At 41.9% G+C, this 27,737-nt stretch overlaps 2 protein-coding genes across 3 annotated transcripts; one reads left to right on the forward strand and one right to left on the reverse strand.

The window, feature by feature from the left end:
- Window positions 1–3,218: 3,218 nt before the first annotated feature.
- larp6a (La ribonucleoprotein 6, translational regulator a) lies at window positions 3,219–16,597 on the forward strand. The gene is given in 4 exon segments (XM_061669504.1): window positions 3,219–3,728; window positions 3,730–3,884; window positions 11,451–11,649; window positions 12,212–16,597. Coding segments are annotated over 4 exon segments (1,959 nt in total). The 3' UTR covers window positions 13,307–16,597.
- Window positions 3,774–27,238, reverse strand: tm2d3 (TM2 domain containing 3). 2 transcript variants are annotated; one of them, XM_061669519.1, is made up of 6 exons: window positions 27,094–27,238; window positions 26,721–26,822; window positions 23,360–23,520; window positions 23,094–23,268; window positions 21,947–22,022; window positions 3,774–3,845 (listed from the first exon to the last, which is right to left on the reverse strand). In XM_061669519.1, exons 1-6 carry the CDS (start codon window positions 27,191–27,193, stop codon window positions 3,833–3,835), a joined length of 627 nt encoding a protein of 208 aa, XP_061525503.1. In that variant the 5' UTR covers window positions 27,194–27,238; the 3' UTR covers window positions 3,774–3,832. The 2 variants fall into 2 exon arrangements, with proteins under 2 accessions (XP_061525503.1, XP_061525497.1); XM_061669513.1 differs by lacking the exon at window positions 3,774–3,845 and adding an exon at window positions 17,782–20,652.
- Between the last annotated feature and the right edge of the window lie 499 nt (window positions 27,239–27,737).

A 27,737-nucleotide genomic window follows, 5' to 3' on the forward strand; every position in this document is an offset into this window, starting at 1 on the left:
GCATGTTCTCCCTGTTTTCTATGGGTACTCAGGTTTAATCCCACATTCCAAAAAACCTGCATGGTAGGTTAATTGAAGTCTCGAAATTGTTGGTAGGTGTGAATGTTTGTCTGTATGTGCCCTGCGATTGGTTGGCGTCCAGTTCTGGGTGTACCCCACCTCCCGCCTGAAGTCAGCCGAGATCGGCGCCAGGACACCCGCGACCCTAGTGAGGATAAGCGTCCAGAAAATGGATGGATATATGGATGTTTTTTCTTTTTTCTTTCTAGGAATCCAAGATTACATAATCAGATCAGAAAGGTCAGTGAACCAAAGGATGAGGGGTATGAAAACATCTACGCAAGCCACTAGAGATAATGGGAAACAATAGATTAGATGCACAGCTGGTGCAGTTTTCAGGACAGGGTTGTGTCATGAGGTTGAGACAGATTGGATTGTATAGTAGGCATGTATCTTTAAAAAAAGGAAAAAAATCATGTTGACTTTTCATTGCCATCTACTTGCCTTGTAGTTTTCGTAGCTCATGCTGCTGATTGCTGAAACTGCTATTCACTACAATATTTTTGTTAGTCCTGCTCGGACAAACGATAATATATGGATTAGGGTTTTAGCCATGGTTAGGGTTTTGTCATGATTCAATTTAGGAATTAGGATGAGATTAGGTTTTGTGTTTTAGGTTAGGTTCAGGATTTTGTCATGGTTTGGGTTAGGGTTTGTTATTTTTAGGGTTATGGGTTTTGTAATTGTAAGGATTTTGTAATCTATGTTAAGAACTGCCACTCACTCACACATAACGCACACACATAGTCACACACACACACACACACACACACACGCATATCTCTGCCACACTTTCCATGTTGCATTGTATACACAAAGTGGAGCAGTGTGTACGGCATGTGGTGCAGAGAATGAGTCAGACTGCCCACCAGCTGTGAGCCTCGATTGCCAGTGTTTGGGACTTGGGATGCTTCATGCAGGGATGGTGACAGCTTTAAAAAAAAAAAAGAAAAGAAAAAAAAAAAGAAAAAAAATATTATGAGTGATTGCCACTGTTGTTGGGCCAAAGACCAGAAACAAGCTCAGAAAAGTGGATTGGTTAATACCACCACCATTAAAAGTGTGAAAAGTTTGGTACACTTTCATTGCTCAATGACTCTCCACACTCGTGTTTTTTTTATGTCCTAAATGTATATTTCGCCATAGTGGCTGTTTGTTGTCATACCAGAGTGGCTCCAACTACCGGAGACAAATTCCTTGTGTGTCTTGAAACATACTTGGCCAATAAAGCTGATTCTGACCAACTGGACAAACACCTTTGGTTTCGAGGGCTGAGTGAGCACTGTGTGTGACTGTGACCACAAAGCCAAGTCATTGATCACTTTGTGGAAATATCGTTTTACAATATAAACTTCGAGACATAGGTCCTTAAGATAGTTTTGAACCTGGACCCCTTCCAAGGCTAAGGGAAAACATGTTTTGTGTGACTACTAGTATTGGGCAAAGTACACTTAGTTTTTCCACGTGACACTCTATTCAAATTTAATGGGCTTTCCCTTGACCCACACATGAGTCCATTGAAGAGGGAAATCTGTCCTGGAAACCAACAAATACAAAAACCATCTTCTCCTTGGCAGAACGAACCAAACCTCAGCCAAGGTTAGATGTTTTGGAGACAAAGTTAGAGAGAGCAGAGTTCGATGGATCGGACACGTCCAGAGGAGAGAAAGTGAGTATATTGGTAGAAGGAGAATGGAGCTGCCAGGCAAGAGAGCTCGAGGAAGACCGAAGAGGAGGTTGATGGATGTCGTGAGGGAAGACATGAGGGCAGTTGGTGTTTCAGAGGAGGAAGCAGGGGATACTGTAGGCTTACATGGAAAAGGATGGCACGCTGTGGCGACCCCTAACGGGACAGGCCGAAAGGAAAAGAAGTAGATCCTTTACTCATCCAGGAATTGGTCCAATGAGATACAAGATCTACTCTTCCAGGGAGTCCTTTCCCAAGATGGCTTCTTAAAATGTCTTCAGCCTTTTTCTTGTTTTGTTTTCAAATACTCCATTTTTCTCGACCTACAAAACTGAAATATTACAAAGATTGATGATTTTATCTTGCACCCTAGCAACCAATTTCATATCATGTACTCCCTATCAAAAAGGCCACCTTTTGCTATTTACAGAAACAGCAAATAAGGTAGCTTGGGATACATAGAGGACGTACAACTAAGGTTTGATTCCCCACAACTCACAAAACACAAATAGAGAGACGCACAGTAGATTTCCAAATCTGACCGTTATAAGTATTCATTATAATCTACATTTATTAATTACTTTTTTGCATGGCATTGATTGACCCTGTAAGAGATATTCAGTACGTTGCTATGTTAGCATGTCCATTCATCCATTTTCTGCAATGACCGGTCGCCAGCCAGCAAGCATTCACATTCATACCTATGGACAATTTAGAGTCTGAATGAACCTATCATGCATGCTATTTTGTTTTTTAATGTGGGAAGAAACCAGAGTACTCAAAAATAAAAACATTCAAACTCCACACAGCCTTAGCCCAAATTTGATCCCAGAACCTCAGAACTGTGAGGCGGATGTGGAAACCGCTCGCAATCGAGCTGCCTATATTAATATATCCTATATTTACTCTTGATGACCACCACCGAGGTTATACATACTGCACGCTGTGAGTTAGCTTATCCTGCTGATTGAAACTGCAGAAGCTTTGGCAGCAATCGATATTCATTTGTCTTGTGTTTATTGACTATTTCTGATCAACATTTCAATTTGTTCCAAGATTTGATCTCCGGTAAGGCAGACGGTAAATATTAGCTCTCCCGTGCTATATGTATCATCTGTTTAGCATGTATTCTTATTGATATGTATCTACTGATTGAAGGCTATATACTTGGCACGCCATCAAGTTACATTGGATGATTGGAAGGGGAAATGTTGACTCCTCAGGATGAGCCACACGCTCAATTTTACGCTTTTTCCTGAAGGGTCACTTCTTCCCTGCTTCCGCGCCAGCCGGGAGAGGCCGCCAGCCGATTATCCAATTAGCAGGTCTTCCTCAATCATTGTCACGGTTCTTCCCCAATTAGGCCGCAACACGTGAATTCAATCCCCTTCTTATTCAACGCCGCGTCGGCGATGCAGATGTGTGTCGTCACAATAACACATTTGTGCACGCCCGAGGAAGTAAATAAAGTATGCACGCTCTGGTGAACGCCTTCATGCGTTGCCTCGCCTTCCTGCTGCCCCCCTCCTGGCTTTGTGTCAGCCTCTGCTTGTGGGCCAGTGAGTGCCGCGACACGCCGCCACGGCCCAATCCCAGAGCTCGCTTCGGAGCCACAAAGCCTCTTACATATGAGGAAGTAGCTGCAGTACACGGCGGTGGCGGTGCTGCTGCTGCCTCCTCCCCTTCCAGCCCGTCGTCGGCCTCTCCCGCTCCAGGCTGCGTCTGGCCGGCTCCGCAGGCCGCTCCGTCGGACGCTCGGATCTGGATCGGGGTCGCGTGGCAAGCCGTGGAGCGCGTCTTGGGAGCTCCGTGGGTTCTCCTGCGCGAGAGTAGCCGTCGAGCGGCGTCGCGTCCTGCCCGCCTCCTCGACTCCAGCTCGGCTTCCGGAGGCGCCTTCGCCTACTCCGGGGAGAACATGAGCGCGACCGCGGGGATCCCCAGCCCGCGCTCCCCCGACTCGTCCGAGGAGGTCATCACCGTAGGACCACCGGCTCTCGCAGGAGATGGGCACGGTGACCATCACCGTAGCCATTCAGGCGGCCGAAGACGAGGAGCCGGAGGAATTCTCGCCAGGGCACGTCGACTTCATCGGCGGCAGCTGCAGCGAGGATGAATTCGGCAGGCACGACAAGTCCAGGTTAGTCAGGAAACGCACACTTGAAAGTTCAAGTGCGGCTAAATAGATTTTAAAAACCCACCCTTTGGTCGTTGAAATGTTATTATTTATCTCACAATTGAAAATCCATTGATTTCTCAATAAATGGAAGTGAATGCTTCCCGACGTCAGCTACTAAGATCTGAATGGGAATTCAACCTCGTTTTCCTCAAATTCAATTTGACATACACGCAGCCAATTGTTACCAAGGTGTTACCTCAGGGCACTCATTCATCTGCCTCTTTGCATTTTAAGATGCATGCATGCAACCAAACCGGAAAGGCAATAGAAATGTATGTACTAAGCATCTGGTCACATTTGGGAGGGTGGGCAAGCCTCATTCAGAGTCACTGCTCCACTCAAAAATTCAATACATTTCATATTTGTTTTGGGGACATGTTAATTTAAGGCACTTAATATGGCGCAAGCTCATTATCTTTTGAGGGGAGATGATAACCGTAGAACTGGAAATGAAACTTCCTGCAACAAAACTGGTGCACACACTGTACAGTGTGGCTGAAGTGACAATAGATTGACATTGGTCAAAAAAATTAGTGGCTTCCCCAAGACTCCGTGTGGGTGGCCATCTGCCTTGAAAAGTTGGGTTAATAAAGGCGGCACTGCATACATTAAAGACTCTAAATGAATCTTTTTTTAATGGTGTTTTTTGGGGGGGATGCAACTGATGGAAAATACACATGATAACCACAAAACCAGAAGTGGAACTTATTGCAACGTAACTGGTTCAAGCTTCTCTGTCCTGGCTACTCATGCCATTATAGCTAAAGTTGACATTATTAAAGAAATTGCCTGTTTAATCACATTTGGGAGAGTAGGCGAGCTGCAAAAAGTTCCCCACTTTATCTTTTGGGGTGCGTGGGGTGCGTGGAGTGCCAGTGGCGGCAAGGAATATAAATGTGAGAAACCGAAGTGGAACTTATTGCAAACAAAAACGGTTCGAGCATCTCTGGCCTGGCTGCCCAGCACAATGTGGCGAAAGTGACCGTAAATTGAGATTATTATCAATAGGGCTGTTTTTGTCACATTTGGTTGAGTGGGCAGGCAGCATTTGGAGTCACTTCTAAGCTAAAAACATGCGATTGTTTTCATACTTATATGGGAAATGCATGACAACTAAAGTTACCCATGGCACGTTTAATATGCAGCAAGTTCCTTGCAATTAAAAAGACATGTAAAAAAATATTTTTCCCTACTATTGTGATGATAACCGAAGTGGAACTTATTGTGATAAAAGTGGTTGCTCAGTACAAATTTAAGGCGAAAGTGACTATGTTGGCATAAGTCGTTTGTTTTTGATCCAACTAAACCAAACAATGTGGCTGCATGGCTTCCCCAAAACTCTGCGTGTGAGTGGCCTTCTGCCTTGACCAGTTGGGTGGACAGAATGCATTTAAAAGCACTATTATGTTGTCCTGTATCTCTATCAATTGAACTACTACTAACGATAATTGTAACAGTTTGAATTTCACAGCCTATAGTTTTAATAGGAAAAGCAGATCAGCTGATTTTTCCTGGCTTTCTTGCTCCCAGTAAAAAAACATTTTCAACAGATTTTGGCACACAGCGTCTGCCAATCAACAGCATATTTATTGCACGTGGCAATGGAAGCACGTAAAATCCGCTCTCTCTCTCGAGGACTGCCTGAGCCAGGCTGACTGACAGGTCTCTCTATAGACTGCAAGCCTCAGTGTTACTGGAATTACCAGACACTCAAGGGAGATAAAGGATGATACTGTCACCTTAATCTGAACTTTCACCCCCACTTGCGGCACAGCCTGCTATTTTTAGCCTGCCTCTTGAGAAATCCTACCTGGATTGCCTGCACACAGAGGCAAGCGTGGCCACACCCTGATGGGTTTATAGCACACAAAGCGCTTTGTGCCACACCTCCTTGTGTTATGCTTTTTCTGTCTTTATAGCAGGTGGGAGGAGACTAGATGATTGGTAGCTGTCGTCTGGATGGTTAATGGTTTATATCATGCGACACAGTATCTAGAGTTTTTATTTATTCACGGGGGACAGGGACCAAGCCTTGCCGCGAATAGTGAAAAAATGCAGGTAATTACACCCCCCCAAATATATTTATACTTTTAAACTGTAAATATTCCATGAACGATTATCGCAAAACAGTTTAAAATGATCTCAAACTCATTTTACAACGTAACTCTTAAAAAATAAATGTTTTAGTTATTTTATTTTATTATTATTATTTTTTTTTTTTTTATTTATTTATTATTTTTTTAAAATGCACCAGGTGTGCCTGTGTGTGACTATTAGAATTTTTGGGCAAATCGCTGAGGCTAGGTTCCACTGGGGAAAAAAAGGCAAATAAGGTGAATTTGTGAAAAGCAAACGGAGAATAGGCGGGGGTTTACTGTATGTCCATTTCGTATGAGAGTGCTCTGGAATGTACTAGGTTGGATGTTGGGGATTCCACAGTATTGTTCATTTTGATTTATGTTGGCGTCCTCACATCTAAAAGGCTTGCGCTGACTCTCATTGGAAGATGAGAGTTTGAGCCAGCTTTGCGGTCAGCTTGCTAGAAAGCTGAGGGGATGGTGGGTGGGGGATGAAGAGAGAATGCGGAGGACTGTGATGAGTCATTACAACAAAAATTCATTCAGGCCCCCCTCACTTATCTGCTTCTTTGTACAAGACTTTGTGTTAACATTACCATAGAGGAGAGGAAAGGCGGGAGTTTAGGTGCATATTCTCCGTGGGAGGATTGGGACTGTGGACCTCTCAGATGGAGAGGTCTTGGCACCAAGACCTGTGACTGAGTGTCTTGTTGCTGTGGGGGCAGGCAGAGTGCAATTCTGCCAGCCACTTCTAAGCTGATTGAGTTGAATGTAAAATGTAGTAAGGGGAGATTCTCTAAGTGGGAGAGCCCACTTCCCATGCATACAGTATATGTCTAATAATCATATGCTGCCCATTACAATACAACACCATCCATTCTTTCCATTTGTTCAAAACAATTGGCAAATAATCAGACTGCTGTCATCATAAGTTTATTGTACAGACTTTAAGTAGCATTTGAACATTTTTGAATGTCATATTAGGAAATAAATATTACAACATAAGCAGAAATATTACAGCAAAAATACAAAACTTTTAGAATAAGCATAGAACCATATTACAAAAAATACAAAAAGTTTAGGAATACAAAATATGACAGAAAAATGGATTTAAAAAAAAAAAAAAAAAAAAAAGAATTCAAAACTGACTACTACAAAACGTTATATTGAAAAATTGACATTTAAATTTTTTAACCAATAAAAAAAATATTACCGCAGGAATACACAAAGTCAAGACACGTCTAGTCTTGTATGACTGAAAAATATTACAGCAGAAATGTATTTAAAAAATGTAGGGAAATTATACAAAAATCTCAAATATGAATATATGCAAAGGAGACAAATATTAGAACAATACAGTGATGCCTTGAGATATGAGTGACCTGACGAGTATTTCCAGATACAAGCCAGCATTTGGCCAAATGTTTGCTTTGACTTGCAGGTGCAAATTTGAGATTCGAGAGCTGTATGGTGGCAGTAAACTGAATTAAACTCACTTCACTTTAAGCAGCAGTTTGGCAAATATTGAACATTTCATCAATAGCGATTTCAACCGGTTTATTGGCACTCCCGTTTGAACTTTGCTGTCAAACTAGCCCTAAAACAAAGAGCATGACACCTTGTTTATTTAAAATAACCACATAGCTTTGCTTTAAAGGGGTACTAAACCCTAGATGTCAAAACTTGCTGTCCCCCCAAAAACGTGCCCCAAAGAAGTTGGTTTCCTTCCCCTTTTAAATAAGTCAGTTTAACTTAATGCCAACATTAACAGCTATTGACATGCTAACGTTAGCATCAATAGTTGTGATTTAGAACCCTTTAAGCAACGGATATTTGAACGCATATGGTGGAACATGTGGAGAGATAATATATATAACAATACTCAAACATATTCTTCATCCTCTAGAAAAATGCATACCTGCTTGCTACTCCGGTTTTCCCGTACTGAGTTTTTTTTGTTTTTGTTTTTGTTTTTTTTTTTGCTCAATTACCTATTCCTGGTTACAGCGGCATAGTACAGCGACATGTTTTTCTCATTTAAATAAATCAAATCCTTAAAACAACTGTTTATTCACAAAATCGCGAAAGAGCCTTATTGAAATTTAGAACAATGACAATCGGCACTGCTTTCGGTTAACTTCCTGTCAAGCCATTCCAAAGGTGAGAGGCTATTTATAGCTTCATCCAAAGCTGAGCGAATACGCGATCATGGAATCAGCTGGAGAACAATTGCAAGTGTGTGAAACCGAAAAATAAATTAGACTTTCCATGAAGAATATTCCAAAGCATATCCAGTAATAAGTATTCGATCAAGGGCGAGCAGCCGCTCGGTTTCACGGGTTCCCGACGTCTGTTGTGTGGCGGTGCCTCCAAACCGACATGGAACAATTAATTAGCCGATGTGGCATCTTCCAAAACGGGCGAGACTGTTCATTCATTTGAAGTACCACCACCTAAGTGATTTATGTGGAACGGATAAAAAATGCGAGTGCAGTCTGTACAGCCTGTCACTCACTGCATAGCACACGTAGCATTAGCAGTTAACCACTGCTAGTGGTGAGGCCACCGGACCAAAGAAACAGTCAATCGTGTCATCATTATTCAGGTGGGGTAAGGTGGCAAAACTAGTTAATCTGTATTACTATTAAAGCTGATGTACATTTGAAAGTAGCAATAGTAGAATCATCACAACAATAGCGTCATAACTGGAGAATGATAATGTTTACAATCCAAGTTGTCTTCATTGTCCCCGAGGGGGCAGTTAGTTTATTTTGTATCTTGTATGGTTATGCTATTGGTCAACAGGAATATACAGTGCCGTGGGGGAAAAAATATTGACCCCCTTCTCAAATTCGTATAGTTTTGCATGGTTTCCTCACTTTGTTTAAGATCATGTAAATGTAAATATCAGATAAATATAACCTAAGTGAATTTAAAATGCTGTTTTTAAATGGTGCTTTCATTGATTAAGGAAACAAATATTCAGTTACCTGGCCCTGTGTGGAAAAAGTCATTAAAACAGTCATTTGTGATTAAATCATTTACATTTGGTGATTACAACACCTTTGACTGAGATGCTGGTGAGGAATTGAGGGAATAATGAAGTGGCACAAAGAGTTAACTCCATAAGATTTAAATCAACTCACAGATGAGGAGGGTAAAATCAACGTGAAGAAAACAACAAAATAAGCAATGAAATTGCAGATACATTACCTGGCACAAAAACGGACAAATACGAACTGAACGCTTTACCGTTGTTCTGAATGATGCCCTGCTACAATTTTTATGCTGCCGTCCATTCAACGAAGACCGAGACTGAGAACTTGCATCAAACATCAGATTATAAATAGACTGAATTTATGTGTAATAATAACTTGTTTTATTGTCATACCTACGGTTGTTATCCAACTTTGTCTGATTGTCAAACTAGAAAATCTATTTACTGGAATACTTAATAGTGTTTACATTCCCTTAGGTTATGGGGTTGGAATGACTTTTCAAAATCAAGTCCTCGGGCGTTGCATGGGAAAAGAAAAGAAGTAAAACTTTCTATTTAGACTACAATACCTATAAATATGATGTGGTCGTTACAGTAATTATTTTCATTGGCAAGCGACCATGGTGTAAGCGGGTTAATGCCCTTCGAGGTGTACAATTATCAGGGATTAACGGATTTAGCGGAGGCAACCAACCTCTGCTGCGCGTCGATTTATTTGGTGAGATAATTGCATATAAAGAATCAGAATGATCCATCTATTTACACAAATTTTCAGGTTGGAATCACAAGGAATAAAAGAATAATATACTGTACTTCTTACTTTATTCTCATGAGAACTGCATTTACTTAAAAAAAATACGAAATACTTGATTATAAACTGCGCATAGTTTCTACGCATGTACGCAGTGTAACTCAGTTTGTTTAAAAAAATAAAATAAAAATTGTTGCATGGATAACATGGAAGGGCCACAAAAGGGCAACTGTGCGCCAGAATGAATGGGAGAAGGTTTAACCAACACAGTGTGAAAGATGGCTAGGCCTGCTGACTAGCCTAGGCTAGCTGGCTACCTAGAAATGAGGCGGCTGTCCCCCCCCCAGCGAGGATTTATGAGAGGCGCAAAAGACTCGGGCTTCTATCTTTGGCCATGGTACAGCAAGGGATCCTGGTTAAAGTAAGCCGTTTTAAAAAAAAGAGAAGCTTCTCTGGAGGGAGACACAACAGCTGAAACGCACCAGCATACTCTTTCCGGTTTAATAGATATTTTTCAAATAATCAAATCTGATTTTTCATCTGTTGGACTCTTATTTTGGAATAGTACATGGAGTAAAAATTTGATTGTGATTCGCTAGTCATTTGTAACTGTCCATATGATTGGCGACTGAATGGGGTTTTAGGGGGTGAGTCCAAACAAATAAAAACAATTTTAAATTGACATAATTTACCCCTCTTCTCCTAAAAAAAAAAAAACATAATTTTTTTTCAGCGTGCGTGTCCACTCCTGTGTATTAAAATAATAAATTGAGTAATCAAAAAGGAGTCAAAGTTTTTGATATCCTCTTTGATATGATGTGCTTCTATTTGAATTCAAAAGATTTATTACAAATAGCACACACAAAACATTTACGCATGAACCTTTATCTCACAGTGTAGGTTACTGTATGAGCACATTTGTTATGAGTTATAAAAATACATGGTAACCTTGTGGGGTGATCAGAGTCAGTCGCATGTGAGAGCACATGATCGCAGCGATTCTCTCCTCGAACGGGGTGAGGCTCCGCGCCGGTTCCTCTGCCTGTTTTGTCCACCCTTTGGCTGTGGGCAGCTGTCCTCCGCTTCACATCCACCTTAATGTCTGACCACATATTTTTTTAGTTCAGCATGTGTGCGCTGATCTGACTCCACAGCATTGACAGCCGCACACACGCTGTACCATTCACCGCTCTTTCGCGTGTTGTTAACGGCGGACGACAGCGTGCCAAAGAGGATTTTCTTGCGCACCTCCACTTCATTGAGCAACTTCACATTCAGAAAAAATATTTTTCTTCATTACCTAGCTCATTTGCCCTTTTTTCTGATCATGCAGAGATCGGCATCTCAGGTGCAGGGTTCATTTAAATGCGATTTGCATATTCAAATGTGGACATGGAGGAGTCGGCTACTCCAACATGTGCGCTCATTTCCACGTTGATTGGAATGTACAAAGGAAATGTGCTTGGATTCATGAGTATGCAGAGTTGCATACATCTGGAGTTGAGTTCACGCCATGTTTTAGTAGGAAATCCATGCAAGCCTTTGTACATGAGGCCCCTGGTGTGGCACTTGGTTCCCGCTTTTTAATGAAGCTACATTACTGCCATCTACAGGATTGGAGTAGAACAACAACGGGTCAGATTGGGATGGACAGGGACTTTTTTGACAGAAAATGACACAATTCGATTGTCTCTATACAGTGGTGCTGGGACCAGCGGTGGGGAGCTCGAGGAAGAGAGCTGGCAGCCCCCCGACCAGGAGCTCATCCAAAAGCTAGTGACCCAGATCGAGTACTACCTGTCGGACGAAAACCTGGAGCATGATGCCTTCCTGCTCAAGCACGTGCGGCGCAACAAGCTGGGCTTTGTCAGCGTCAAGCTGCTGACTTCCTTCAAAAAGGTAACCATGGCTGCGATGAAAAATACCCGATTCGGTGGAAAAAATGGGAAAAGCAAAACAGTTACATAAAAAAAATAGGCCAATATATTGGGGAGAACAATATGAAAATGTTTAAAAAATATTTGATTCATTAGCATGTCTGTAGACCCAACTAAGTCCCATTAGTTGCATGGTGTGGGGCCACTACGTAATTGCTATACACAACTGTCACACACTGTCCTGTTCTTTCCTGTCCCATTCACTACTCCTTGCATCCCTTTCTCACAGGGCGTAGCACTCCTGTCCCGGATATAACCTGACTCCCATGTAATGTTTTTGTAATCGTACTGTTTTTTGATGAAAAATACACGTACTAGGAAAAAAAGTGGGTGGGCGAGCAGTAGCTTATTCTCATCAAACCGGACCGCCGCCGCCTCCAAACAAGACTTATTTTTTAGGCAAAAATAGGGGTTTTAAAGTGTACTGTAATTCTTGATGCCTGGGATATTTTGACAAAATTTAATTGAGATGGATGGACATTTCATAGTCACAGCATGTAACACAGGTGTCTTGTTTTTTTCAGGTGAAACACTTGACCCGTGACTGGAGAACGACCGCTTTTGCCCTGAGAAAATCCAAGCTACTGGAGCTCAATGACGAGGGCCGCAAGGTGCGGCGCAAGTCTGCTGTGCCGGTCTTCGCCAGCGAGTCGCTGCCTAGCCGCATGCTGCTGCTGAGCGAGCTGCAGCGCTGGCCCGAGCTGGCCCGGCTCACGAAGAACGGAGGCGGCGAGAGCGGCGCCCCTCAGCAGGAGCAGCTGATGAAGCTGCTGCTCAAAGCCTTTGGGACATACGGCGCCATCGCGTCGGTGCGCGTCCTCAAGCCCGGCAAGGACCTGCCGGCCGACCTAAAGAGGCTGAGTGGCCGTTATGCCCAGCTGGGCACCGAGGAGTGCGCCATCGTGGAGTTCGAAGAGGTGGAGGCGGCCGTCAAAGCCAACGAGGCCGTAGGCGGCGAGGAAGGCGGGAGTGGCTCGCCGGGCTTGAAGGTGGTCCTGATCGGCACCAAACCCCCGAAAAAGAAAGTCCAGAAGGAGCGGCCCAGCGAGGAGGGCCCCGTTACGGGGATGCGCAAAAGCCGCTCACTCAACAGCCGAGTCAGAGAGCTCCAGTACCACGCCGACGACTCGGCCTGCAGTTCCTCGGACACGGAAAGCACGCCCACGTCGCCCCGGCCAGCCCGCAAGTCGCAGTCTTGCAACAAGCTAAGCCCAACGGCCGCAGGTGTGGCCTTCCAGAACAATCATCTGTCGCCCCGCAACAGTCCGTGGTCCAGCCCCCGCGCCAGTCCCTGCGCCCAACGCAAATCCCCCCACTCCCACAAATCGCCCTTAGCCAGCCAGGGCCGGCTAAGCCCCGAGCCCGGGCGCCGCTGGGCCGACTACTCGTCCGACAGCAGCCTGACACCGTCTGGCAGCCCGTGGGTGCAGAGGCGCAAGCAGGTGGCCTCGCAGGAGAGCAGCCCAGTGGGGAGCCCCATGTTGGGCCGCAAGATCCAGAATGCGGACGGCCTTCCCCTGGGCGTCACCAGGCTCCCACGGGGCCCCGACGGAACCCGTGGGTTCCACTGCGGGCTGCTGGCCGAGAGGGGGGGCAAGAGTGCCTCTACCCAGACTTGATGCGTCAAAAGCATCATGCTCATACCAAACCTGAGCTGCCCCCTTGTCTCTTATTTGACATTGATCTATTTTTGTTAAGTGTCTTGTTCTATTTTTATACAAAATTTTGTGTTAATATGGCGACATTAATACTTGGCTAATGGAAATTTGAGTGCATTTAACTAATTTGTTGTTTCTTTCAGAGAACTTCCTGTACATCCATCTAAAAATGTCAAAGGAGCTTTTTTTTTTCTTTTTTTTTTTTCTCTCCCTCCCTCCCCTCCCCTTTTTAAATCGAAGTGTTCTGTCTTAATGTGTGCAAACCTCACACAATGGATGGTGTATTGTGTTCATGGAGCTCACCATATGCCTCCCCCCGTGTTGGTTTATACACTCCATTTTACATGCTATTTAAACCAAGGCCATACATGCTATCATAGAGGCTGGACAGTTCATTTCTCTTCTAATTTACACCTTTTTAATTTAATTTAAGGTATTCGTTTGGCACTGGAAGGGTCTCCTTAAGCCATATATTGTTCAGCATGCAGCTGCTTTTATTTATTTTTTTTTTATGAAAAAAAAACTTTTTCTCCTTGGCATATGAGTGAGGGCAGGGGATGCTCATGTTGGGCAAGAAGAGATGCTCTTATGTTCTTTCCTCTACACCTTAACTGGGGGTACGTGTACAGTGCAAATCCAACTGTGCAAATAAAGTGCTAAAACTGCACTTTTGTTTGTGGCACTTATTCTTCCTGACATGATGACTCCGCAATGGAAATAGATATGGAATGCCAAGTTGTCACGTTTGAATGGAATGAAAAATCTGTCCTCCATGAAGTGTGGCATTAAAGGTAAGTTAGGCATGCTTTGATGTTGCCGTTATAGGAATAAGGTTCTTTGTTGAAGACTGTGTATGATATGCTGCTTGCTTCCATGCAAACTCTGCTTTAAATCACATGGCTTTCTTGACGTGTGAATACTTTGTCACCAATAAGATACTGCAGTCAAAACGGTGAATTTAAGTGTTACATCATACTTTGATGCTCCTACCATAGAAATACACCGCTGTAGTATGCTGCCAAAGCTGACTGACCTCAAGACAATTGTTACATAATGATAATGAAGTTACAAAATGAAGTGTGGCAACTTTAATGTCACAAACATAAAAATATGATTATTTTGTCAAGGATATGCTGCTATGCATTGAATATTGGAAATCCACACATCCCCCTTCAATTAGCGTTTGTGTGACAAAACGACAACAAAGAGTCCAAAGACGAAGGACAGCGCTGGCGGCTTTTTATAGACTGTAATTTCCACAATTTTAGGTGGGCTGTGATTGAATCATAGCTACTGCGAGACGACGCACACTGTGGGATCCCGTTTGACGACAACGGAACATGGAGGAGTGGGAAGATTTGGTTTAATGCGGGTCCGCCTAAATCGGTCACAACAAATGCTCTAGCATCGAGAGTGATGGTACAACAGTAAGTGTGTGGCTTATGTAAAACGGGAATGAATTCACTTTTGTTCTCTTTTGTGTCTAAAAAAAAAAATAATAATTCTTTTGTTAGTGATCATTACCACATGATTACACTATTATTCTCATTAGGGGCTACTGTATATGATTGTCAGGCTAAGATTAAATTGGATTATCATCATTCTGAGTGATAATTGTGGAAGATTATGTCTCCCTCTCCAGCCACCAATGGACTATTATGTGTAATTATCAATTTTTATAGGAACAAAATTCAACTCAGTAAACCACTCCAATGTAATATGTTTTTATCAGATATAATTAAGTTGAATGAAGTCTGGCTTGTTTTCCACAAAACCTATTATGGTTGTACTTTGCAGTGGTGTTAAGTAGGGATGTGTTTTCAACTGCATTTCCTTAAATTAAAAAATGTAGAAAGTTGATTAATAAAAAAATGAATAATTGATTAATCAACATTTTTTAATAAATTACTGTATATGTGAAATTGTGGTAGAAGCTCACACATTTTATACATTTCAACATCAAGCTCTTAACTTCTCATCAGTGATGATAATTGACTTCCAGAATTTATTGGATCAACCACAACTCCGAAGAATGGAGAAAGTCAGACAAACCGTTTGCCAATCTAAGAAGAGTAAATGATTAACACACGTTTGGAGTCTTTTGGAAACACAGAACTTGGTATTTTAACATGATGTCAGATGTGGATACACAGCTACAGTACTCAGAGCAATGGGGAAGGTCTCAGGTATTATATGAAGATCTCGAAGATAAATTGATTGAGCACTACACAGAACAATGAGGAAAAAGTCTGAAGAAAATGTTTTATTTTATACATTTTATTTGAGAACCCTTAATCTATTGGTGAATTTACTGATAAGATTTAGGACCTTGTGTATTATTACTACATTTGTATATATTTTTTTATTCTATGGATTATTATACTGGAGAATACATTTCACTTATTGAAGAATTTACTATTTGGAGTTTGACGTTTTTCAAACTATTGATGTCCCACTTTCCCAAAAAGAAAATATTTTAAGATGTTTATTTTGAGTTTATCGCATTTTGTTTGACGAATCATTGATTTATTGGAAAATTTATTGCTAGCAGTTTTTGAAGCTATTGCTGTTTCACCTTCCTAAAAGATTTAAACTGTTGAATATGAATCAATATTGATATTTTATTGTATACATTAGTTTGAGAATCGTTCTCAATTTATCGGTGAATTTACTGCAAGAAATGTGCAGTTTTTCATTTATTGATGCATGTTCCTAAAATGATGTACAGTAAGTTGATTTTGAGGGATAGTTTGGAATCCCAATTTATTGGAGTTTACTGCCAGCCGTTTTGCAAACTATTGATGTACTTTTCTAAAAAGAAAATATGAGTTGCTCTATATTCAATTTGTATTTTATTTTATATAGTTTAATTGACAATCATTAATTGATAGCAGTTTTTTTAAATTGTAAATGTTATTGTGTTCCTGTTTACATAAAAATAAAATTTGTGCTTTTATGTTTTAACATTTTGTTCCCTTACCTTTACCCAATGTCACCCAAAATCAAAATGCGTACCCCGACTAGTTTTAGATCTATTCAGTTATATCACACAGCTCCAAATTCAGCATCATGCACACAAATAACCACAGGGATAATATTTTGCCCATGAGAAACGAAGGTGAGCATTTCTAAGTCCCTAATTCACCTCGGCGCAACAATTGCATCAGTTGAGAGAGAGAGTTTTTAATCTTTTGCCCTGAGCCAGCACAGCAATGAGCCGGACGTACAAGAATTAGGGTGGAGTAAACTTACCGTGGCCTGAGCACAGCAGTCAATTATTTTATTTTGACACCTCCTCCCTTCCTTGTCATTATGCAACATGTCTTCAAATGACAAGAAGTTCTTCGGAAGACGCGGTGTTGTTTTGTTTTTAACGTACCAGATGTGTGTCACAATGACCTAAGCTAAAAATATAACTTTAAATTCCTATTGGCGGCCAAAGGAAAACAATTTGTGCAACTCCTACAATGTCAATGTGTGTCCTGCTCTCTAATGTCTCTGCTCAGCTGCAGTCTTCTATAAATTGTGTCTGTGAAGCAGTGAAGGTGTCAAGAGCGTGGTTTGTCATTGGATGAGTGAGTTGGGGGTGGAGCAACTGGGAGCTGGAAGAAGAGCTTGCCAGCATTTTTGTGAGAATGAAGGCTTGAGCACAACACTCTTCAGTACGTTTGCTGCCTTTTCTCTGTTCCACGAGGGCATTTGGTGAATTTGCTAATTGATTGCTGCGGTGAAGCTTTATCTTGTTCGTCAGCTGACTTTAGTGGATGCCTATTAAGATGGGCGTGCATAGCACTTGCATTTTTTGACAGGTCACCGCGCTGTCAAGTCTTATTTTTAGTAAGATATTTCCACATGCTTGAGGAACCGCTGCTAGTTTGTCGTGCAGACCCAGCACCTGTTGCTTTCAGTGTGCCATATGTGTTGTTAAAGTCAAAACACGTGATTGGTGAGTTATCCACTTCAAGCTCTATCCATAATTGTGCAGTGTTAACACATTGACAAGCCAGTTCAAACACCACACAAGACAAGCACTATTAGCCATCTTTACCACAACCCACAAAGGGAGCATGAAGTTGAAGTTTGTTACCATATTGTAATTGTACATCATTTCGTGCAAAGAAAGTCAGCCAAAATATTGTCCTTGTAAGGTACTTCTTCAAAAATTTACTTTAATTTGATTGTAATAGTTGCATGTAAACATGTCAACATGAATTCAGCAATAAAGATTATACAATATACTGAAGATCATTTAATTTATATTAATATAAAAATGCCTTCTACAAATTAATCTCCACACAAACTCACCTTTTTTCGTGTCGTCTTACAGTAGTCATAACACCTAAATGCTGAACCATGTACTATGTTAGCATAAAACTTATTTTGCACTAATGAATATTCTTAAAATAATTCCAGTCATCCATTTAGGCAGAAACATATTGCATTTCATGACTTTTATTTACACAACAAAAAATTTCATTTACGGTGTTTTTAAAAAAAACAAAGTACACATGAACATGAACTGCACATTGCACACATGGCAAGAAAAGGTCCTACAGCAAGAGAGAGGATTAATGCTCTGAATGTGTTCATCCATCACAGTCTGGTTTGACAGAAAGACTGTAACGGACAGTCAAGGCTGCCGAAAAAAACATTTGGTACCCACCTACCCACTCTTGAGGAATTGCATGCTAACAGGACTAAAACAAGGGCATGCAAAACCCTCTTGGACCCTCCACATCCTGGTGACCACCTATTCCAGCTCCTTCCCTGAGGGAGGCGCTATCAAACAATGCAAACCAAAACAAGCAGATATTCCAACAGTTTATGCCCCTCTTGCCATTAACCTCTTAAAACAGTTAACTTACAATTTCATTGTAACATGCTGCCAATTTTGCACATCCCTGTTACGACAATTCTACATTATTCATACACTCACTGTTTTATCACGCTGCACTATTTGCATCCTGTTGTTATCACTCGTTTTTGAGAATTCTCTGCACCGTTTGCACAATCATCACTGAACCAGAGCAGTGCATATTAGTCACTTTTAAACTGCTCTAACTGCTTGATGAATCTGAATCATTTGGACAATTGCCATTATGTCAGCATCACCACACTAGTGGTACTTTCATTTGCTCAATGATTCTCCCCACTGGTGTTTTTTATGTCCTAAATGTATATTTCGCCATATGGGCTGTTTGTTGTTATACTAGAGTGGTTCCAACTACTGGAGACAAATTCATTGTGTCTTGCAACAAACTTGGCCTATAAAGCTGATTCTGATGCACTTGCTTATGATGTCATTTCTTCGTCCAACCCTATGATCCTGTCAGTCACTTCAGGGCAACACAGGAATTGCGACATTAGCGGTCATATACGCACAAACACACAGTAAGAGAAGATAATGTTGGCTCCATTGCACCGAAGTGATGACAGCTCCAGACCCGTAATGCGTTTCTATACACACTCAACCTTTTACCGACATTATGGACGTTTAGTTTACATTGCTAGTCCGCATTTCAGTGAGCTGAATAATGTAAAAAACTACCCGAAAAGTCTTAGTCAAGTCTATGCAACATGCTGATTCAAATTAGACGCCCTTTCACACACACAGATCCCTTAAAATTGCCGCATCGGAGTCGGTATTTATCCAGCTTTGCCTTTTACGTAAAATCCAGCGAAAAAGGCTTGCCGCAAACGTGTGTACTGTCCCAGAGCCTCCCTGGTAAGCGGCAGGTGTTAAAACTTCACACCCTGCTCCTGGCACAGCGGAATGCCCTTATATGCAAGTGGTGAAAGAGGAAATTAGTCTGTCATCTTGACAACCCCCATTTCACATCAATGTCATTAATACAGAACAGCAATATAGGAACGGTCATGAAAATAAATGTTTACAAGGACTGAAAAAGGGGCTTAAGAATATTCAGCCTTGGACGATGTCCATGCTTACAATTCTATCCCAATAGATCACTTGAGGAAATGTTCTTACAGGTGCAGCCTGAACTTATGTTACGGATCCGATCGTAAAATTGCCCTGTCGACTTTATACTCCCAATCTGTGTCGCCGTCACTTATTTGGAAAAAGCAGTTAAAGGGACATAACGTTTTACTAAGAATTAATTCCTCCTCTGTGTAATATTCTTACAGTTGCAGCCTGAACTTTTTTGATGACTCTAATTCTACCTCTGAAGATGGAAGATTGTCAGGTAGACTTCGTATCCCCATTCGGCATTTGCCTTATTTATACAGGGGGGGAGATTAAGAAAATTCCAGTTCCTACTGGTAGTGTGAAACAGGGTCTACATTTTACTATAATACAGGACAGGACAGCAATCCTTGGTTTAATGCTCTTACAGTTGTGGTCTGAACTTCTTACCGTCCTGATACTACCTCCGAAGCCAGAAAATCGATGAGTTACCTTTGCACCCCTATTGCGGGTCAGTGTAATTTATATGGAAAAACCTGATAAAAAATCTTATTTTATGAGCAGAGTGAAAAGAGCTTAATCTTTTACTACAACAAAGTGATCATTAGTGTAATTTTCTTACAGTTATGGCTCTGATACGACCTCCAAAGCTGGAAAATTGCCTCATACCACCATCGCGTGTCAATGCCAGTAATACAGAAAAATCGACACAGGAAACAGTAAACAAAATACAATTTCACAGGCAGTGTGAAAGGGTCCTAAAATAACGCAGCCTTAGTGGAGACCTTTTATTACAATACTGTATATTACTCGGGGGGGCCAGGGATTATAGTTGTACAGTTGAGACTCATTGTATTCCTCAACTTGTCACCTGATGGCGTCTCAATCAGCCTTCAGTGAGAGAAAACCAACCACTGCTGTGGCGGTCCGAGATAATCTCAGCGGCTCTTTTCAAAGAGCGAGTTCCCATCAGGACTTAATTGCCGGGTACAGTGCTCCATCTGCTCGCTCACGCCAGAGGAGACTGATTGGGATTGAGCCGCCGCTTGTCTTTGTGTTTGTGTGTGCGCAGTCATCCTCGGGTACGAGGCGTGAAAACACTTCCTGCGTCTTAGCAGATGGGAATGCCGGGGCGGTGCTGAGAAAGTGGTATCGGGAGATCATCAGTCCTTGGCGCACGAGCCGTGCCTGAAACATCCTCTCCTATGTCTTTTTTTAGATGTAGAGAGAACCATCTGCCGGGCCCACGTAACCCACGGCGATGAGAAGCACGTCTATCAAAGTCCAAATGCCAAGACCTCCGAAGCTGAACAGCTTGCCTAGACCCTCTCTCCACTGGCCCAGGTAAAAGCGGTCTGCCCCAAAACCACCGAGGGTGATGCTAAGTGAGAGTAGAAACAAAAACAAAACAAAAAACACATAACCTCTTTGCTGCTTTGTCATAGAGCTCTATTTTACACACACAGTGGTGCCTCGAGATATGGGTGACCCAACTTAGTTTTTTGAGTTACGACCCGTCGATTGGTCGAATTTTTGCTTTGACTTGTGAGCCCAAACTTGAGAAACGTGTGCTGTATGGCAGAGGGGGGCTCCACTCGAGAGCTAACAGCAGTTTGGCTGATAGAATTAGTAAATATTGTGCAAAAAAAACGAGGCTTCAAGCTGTAGATTGCCACTACCAGTTGGAGTTCACTTGAAAATTAAACTATAAGACAAAGAGAATGATACGTTGTCTATTTCAAACAACCAGAGCCTCCTTCAAACCTACAATGGAAAGCACCACAGCCACACGGACTAACAATTAACATAATACAAAAATAAAATACAAGAACGCCAGCCAGGTGTTAAAACAATGTAAAGCTGTGGACAAGATTGCTGGAGAAGTTATGGCGATACGCCAACTGAAGACCAGAGCATTTGCTGTGGAGGAATCACGTAGAGCAGATCGATCGCCATATGCCAAACATTATTAAAGAGTGTGGTGCCAATATTGTACCGTGTTTGTACACAATGCTGTACTATTGAGTGCAAGTTTTTTTTTTTTTTTTTTTTTTTAAATTGAAATCCATGTAAAATAAAAGGTTTTTCGACCGCTGACAAGACACACAGCCTTCCTGCACAACAAAGCAGAGAGGGCGGTGGTCGAGGGATGCACAACAAAAGCAGAGAGGGCATTTAAAAAGGTACAGCGACGGAAATGAAACTTCAGTTTGTGTTTTTATACTGTATGTGAGACTTTTGGCTTGATTATTTTTCATAAAAACAGCTAATATCGTTACAATCTCTTCTATTATGTTTTTATGACTAGATTCAGAACAGATTTATTGCGTTCCCATTCTTTTTAATGAGGAAATATCTTTGGAGATAAGTTTTTGAGTTACGCGCGTGGTCACGGAACAAATTAAACTATATATCAAGGCACCACTGTACAGTGAATCCACACGAGTTTTGTTGAATGCAAATACATAATTGATTGCTCATTTTAGTTGTGGTGTATTTTTTTAATATAACCTTTAAAGTAGACAACTTTATGCGTATTACGACTTCAACGTGTGTTGGGCATACATAGGGGAACATATTGGGGTGCTGTTAAAGATCTGGAAAAGTTCAGCAGTAAAAGGTAATACAAATTAAAAAATAAATTAAAAAATGTATTTTATAAGCTTTGTTCTTACCTGAGCACCAACGCCGTGGACCACTTGTATCCTCCGGTCCAGTTACAATACAAACGCTTCTGAAAACGCCTTTTACCTACAGATGAACGAGTGAGAGTATACGTATACTTAAGAATAACCAAGAGTGTATTTTGTAATGGCAGAGGGAGAAGAAATTCAAGCAGGACACCATTTTTATATCCAGGTAACTTAACTGAATAACTATGTTTTTTTTTTTTTTTGTTTGTTTGCTTTTTTACTATATGACTTTATATCCCATAAGATTAAAATGTTATTCTTGTAAAATGACCTTCCCCATATTACATTAATAATTTACAGTTAATTGAAATAAAACATTTATTTTATAACAGTTTATAATAAAAGTACATCTCTATACCTTGGTGTGCAAAATGGCTGTTTTCAAAATCTCATACCAACGTTTTTTCTCAAAATGTTTTTTTTTTATTACAACAAATTTTTAATATTGAGAATTTTGACTGATAAAAGTGCAACTTTTCAAAATGTCTTCGAGCAACATTTTAACATTTTTGTAAAAATAGTTCTTTGTAATACAGGAAAAACAACTTCCTTTAATTGTAAAAAAAAAATTTTTTTGTGTATTAGAATTCTTGTATAGTAATATCTCTCTTTAGTCTAATAGATTTTTTTTAATTAAAAAAATTATACTTGTAAAATGACATGTAGGTTTGGATAAAATATGAAACTTTCAAACATTTTCAAGCTTTTTTTTTTTTTTTAAACAGTAACTTTGTATTGTACTGGCCGTTTTAGGCCAATAAAAACAAACCACAACAGAATAATGTTGTACTGTACAGTAATATGGGTGCATATGGCCTAAAACAAAAAGTGCTTCAATGTCGGACAACCCGCGGCCCATGAGTCCATTCGATCGAGGGTCCACTGTATGACTTGTTACTCAAAATTATAACTTTTTAAATGATATTTAAATCATCATAGTTTTTAAACCATCAAACAAAAAATATATATCTTTTTTTCTCATTGTCAGGAATTTCAAACACTTCAGAGCATTTCCACATCTCATGTATGCTATGAATTTTGAAAAAACATGATGCTAACACAAAAATAAGCAATTAGAAAAGTGGAGCACCAAACCAAAGAGTGTTGTGATGAGGTTTTAGAGGAGTACCTAAACAGTGCACATGCTCCAAGACGTTGCAAGTGGCGTTGTAGCGCTGCCGGGGGCAGGCCACAGTCATGCAGTTGGTGGAGTTGGAGCAGCGGTACTGCGTTGCGTCCAGCTGCCAGCAAAACTGACAGGTGACAGAAAGAGACAAGTTGCTTTGCTGCTGGCCCGACTCTCCCTGTACAAAACACAAACATGGCATCAGTGGTGAGACACAAGAAGCTCAACAAAGAATGATGACTCAAATTGAAGGAGATAAAGTTACTCACAACACAGTGAACGCCCTTTTTGGGTTTACAGGAAAAGGAGGTTGGTTTCCCGTAGGTGCAATTGTGCTGGTAATTGCATTGTATGCAGTCAGCGGGCAATCGACTGCACAGCCCCCCACTGGGACATTTGGAGGCGTAGCTCTCCTCATCAGTGGAAGAAGCTGAAATTAAACAAGAACCTTCTGGTGTTAGCTGCAAGAATGTACGGACGAATATTTGGACAGGATTTTTCCTGCATACAGGAGGCTCATGCCTCTGCTTAATTTTCGACCTCCGGTTTTAAAACCGCCCTCCTTGAGCAGTCACTTTATTGTGGTGGAGGGGTTTTTATGTCCCAATTATTCTTGGAGGTACGTTTTCTGGGGCTTTATGCCCCTGCCAGGGTCACCCATGGCGAACAGGTCCTTGGTGAGGGACCAGACAAAGCTCAAAAGACCCCTATGATGTATAATAACATTGGAAGACCTTTTCACTTGCTCAGACGCAGGTCACCGGGGCTCCCCTCTGGAGCCAGGCCTGGAGGTGGGGCTCGAAGAAGAGCGCCTGGTGGTTGGGCCTGCAACCATGGGGCCCGGCCGGGCACAGCCCGAAATGGTAACGTGGGTCCCCTTTCCCATGAGCTCACCACCTGTGGGATGCGCCATAGGGGGTGAGTGCAGTGTGAGCTGGGTGGTGGCCGAAGGCAGGGACCTTGGGGATCCGATGCCTAATTACAGCTGGCTCTAAGTACATGGAATGTCACGTCTCTGGCAAGGAAGGGGCCTGAGCTGGTGTGTGAAGTTGAGAAGTTCCGACGAGACGTAGTCGGGCTCGCCTCCACACACAGCTTGGACTCTGTGTTACCAGTCCTCTCGAGAAGGGTTGTACTCTGCCACTCTGGAGTTGGCCACGGTGGGAGCCGCAGAGCAACCGTGGGTACACTTAATGCCCCCCGGCTCAGTGCCTGTACATTGGGGTTCACCGCAGTGGACGAGAGGGTAGCCTCCCACCATCTTCAGGTGGGGGGGATGGGTCTTTACTGCGGTTTGTGGGTGTACACCAAACGGCAGCTCAGAGTACCTACCCTTTTTGGAGTCCTTGAAAGGTGTACTTGGAGAGCTCTCCCACTGGGGAATCAGACATTCTGCTGGGGGACTTCAATGCTCACATGGGCAAAGACAGTGAGACCTGGAAGGTCGTGACTGGGAGGAAGGAACCCCCCCGATCAGAACACGAACGGTGCTCTGTTATTGGACTTCTATGCTTATCACAGATTGTCCATAACAAACACCATGTTCAAGCATAAGGGTGTTCATACATGCTCTTGGGACCAGGACACTCTTGGCCGCAGTTCGATGATCAACTTTGTGGTCGTGTCATCGGACTTGCTGCCGCATGTCTTGAACACTCCGGTGACGAGAGGCGTGTAGCTGTCAACGGATCACCACCTGGTGGTGTGTTGGCTCCGCTGGTGGGGAGAGATGCCGGTCCAAACTGGCAGGCCCAAACGTATTGTGAGGGTCTGCTGGGAACGTCTGTCAGAAGAATTTTAAATTTTTGTGCGTCTCAGACACGGGACACACATCAAACGAGATCCCGAAAACCTGTCTTAAAACCCATTTCCAAGACTTAGCATCTGTTTTAGTGTTTTTCTGTTTGGTTTTTGTTTTCAATTTCCACCACTTTGTTTTCAGCTGTGGTTGTATTTAAAAGTACTTTAGAAATAAAGTTGAGTTGAGAAAAAAAACTGTGACAACTGCGGCTTTTCCCAGAAGCCGGACTGGCCAGTGTCTCTCTCTCTGTTGATTGCGCCAGTAAACAACAGCTGCCAATTCTGGAATGAACAGACTTTGTTCGCTACAAAGGGACATTTTGAGTTCCAACCGGGCACTATTTTCTATAAATTAAATCCAAAGTCTGTAGGTTCCATGTCCCTTAAATGGAGGTTCCACTGTACATCATCAGATTTAACTTGCACCGCCCCCTACTGCACCATTTATGCATATTATGGGCTGTTGAAAGTGTGGCACCTTGTGGCCTGACTGATAAGGAAGCGTTATTAGGAATCCCACTTGTGTTCGAGGCAAGACATGCCCCTCTCCGATATTACTGGCTGGAGGACACACGCCACTGCAATATGAATGGCTATATGATCCCACTAACCCTAACTGTAACCCATCCTAAACCCCAACCCTATCCCTAAACCTCTTTGTTTTCATTTTGTACAAATGTGATACATATTTGGAATGGTCATCTCGTTATAGCTGCATAGCCTGCCCATTCCGCGATACAGGAACCAATTATGTTGAAAACTTGAGTGGGATTCCTAATAACATGATAAGGAAGGCAGTTGCTCCAATAACATACCTTTACTTCTCATTATGGGTTTGAGTACGGCTGTATATTTTACTCAAATTGTTTACAATGTTCACAATTTCCTGTAGCCGATTGTGAGTAGTGGGTATGTTACTAAATCCAGAGAAATGGCTGCCATTTTCTTCCCATTCTTTTTTGTACTTGATTTCGGCACATTCATTTAGTGGAGGTCCACCAAAATGACGTTTTCTCAGTGTTTCACACAAGGTAATACTTGTTCTTTTTCAGATTACATTGCTGGAAAATCCATTTACCACCTGGTTTTTGAATTTTTCAATTCGGTTGGAGCTTTTCTTTGGTTCTGACAAAGATGAAAATGTTCCTCGATTTTGGCACTGAAAATCACACATTCACACATGATATATACACGTCACACGTGTATGTGTGTGTGTGTGTGTGTGTGTATATATATATATATATATATATATATATATATATATATATACACACACACACACACACATACATATAACATATCAGACCAAAGAGTCAAGGGTTCAGGTTCCTAATGATTTACACAGATTTCTGGGCAGAACATTTTGGCAATTTTTTTTCATAAAAAGTGACAAAATCCTTAATCCTTATCAGATTCTTACAAACTTAGGCTCATTTGTTTAACACTCCTCCAGCTGATATCATATTGTTTTATGTGAAGGTATGGAAAATGGATGGACAGATGGATGGTATTTTGAAAATTTTAGTATCATACCTATGAGGTGCAAATGAAATGTTATCTTTTACATTTTATTGAAAAGTTGAACTCATATACAGTTGAACAATTTCAATGGAGCGGTGTGAAGAATCTACAAACAGGAAGAACAAGATTACTTGACCAACGTTGCCCCAACGGCCACAGCTGGAATCGGAAGCCAGTTGAACCGTAAAATCGTCCAGAGTGGCCGGCGAGAATTATACCACTGAACCACTCATGCCTTGAAAACGGAGAAGTCCGTTGTGGGAATGGAAACGCAAAAAACTGAAGAACGTGAATGAATGAAGAGTTTACCTGAGGCTGCAGCAGGCACCTCCGGGCTGGTGATGACCGAGCCTGGCTGGGCATCTCTGGTGTACGGAGGCTCCTGGCCAACGTGCGAGGAACTCAGGTACCCTTTAAAGGCAAACAACAATGTGCACTCATCTCGGTATTAACACATTTTGTATGTACACGACAGGCTAATGTCTGTTTAAATTGAAACATCAGAACATAACAACTCAATATGTGAAATAAATTTTATGGACAAGTAGCACCTCTGGTGACCCGAACTAGCCAGTTTTGAGTGTTAGCCTGACCCGGTCGCAAAAGGCGTAACTGTTGTGTATGCGCGACACTGTTGACAGGTACATCTTGAACATTCACAGTAACCACGAAAGGAACCTACCGTTGACACACTGCAGGAAATTGTTCGTCGACAAAAGGAGAACGATTCCGTAGGTTCTGATGCATCGTCCGCGGTCAGGTCGCCACTGTTGACAAGCCATTTGTCGCTTGCTTCTCGTCTTCCTCGTTACGTCCTCTTTCCTCCTCGTTGGTTTCCTGCTTGTCGATTAATGGCGAAATAAGCTCGTTATCGCCCCTTACGGCTTCTTACGGTACACCAGCAGAATCGAATGAGAGCCTCACTGTAGGATTTTGCTTCATAAAATTGATAGTTTAAAAACATATGTACTTAATAACACAAGTTTTTTTAACATCCCCATTTATTCACGTTTACCCATCTGAAATAGTTGTCTCAGTCACTGCTTCTTTCATATATTTTTTCTTACGTTTTGTTTTACATTTTTTAAATTGTGTGGAATGTCATTTTATGTACATGTGAGCTACTGGAACGAAGACTGAAACTGAATTAGTGATAATCTTCTTATTTTCCTTTCGGCTTGTCCCGTTAGGGGTCGCCACAGCGTGTCATCCTTTTCCATGTAAGCCTATCTCCTCCATCCTCCTCTCGAACACCAACTGCCCTCATGTCTTCCCTCACGACATCCATCAACCTTCTCTTTGGTCTTCCTCTAGCTCTCTTGCCTG

The sequence above is a fragment of the Phycodurus eques genome, chromosome 2 (genome assembly GCF_024500275.1).
Source record: "Phycodurus eques isolate BA_2022a chromosome 2, UOR_Pequ_1.1, whole genome shotgun sequence".
NCBI lineage: Eukaryota > Metazoa > Chordata > Actinopteri > Syngnathiformes > Syngnathidae > Phycodurus > Phycodurus eques.

Excerpts from the sequence above, each read along its gene's own strand:
- tm2d3 (XM_061669513.1), bottom strand. The coding sequence starts at position 27,193 with ATGGCTTGTCAACAGTGGCGACCTGACCGCGGACGATGCATCAGAACC. Across the intron at positions 22,023-23,093 it reads GGAGCATGTGCACTGTTTAG|GTAAAAGGCGTTTTCAGAAG; the intron begins GTACTCCTCTAA and ends GTTCATCTGTAG. Across the intron at positions 20,653-21,946 it reads TCCACGGCGTTGGTGCTCAG|CATCACCCTCGGTGGTTTTG; the intron begins GTAAGAACAAAG and ends ACTCTCACTTAG.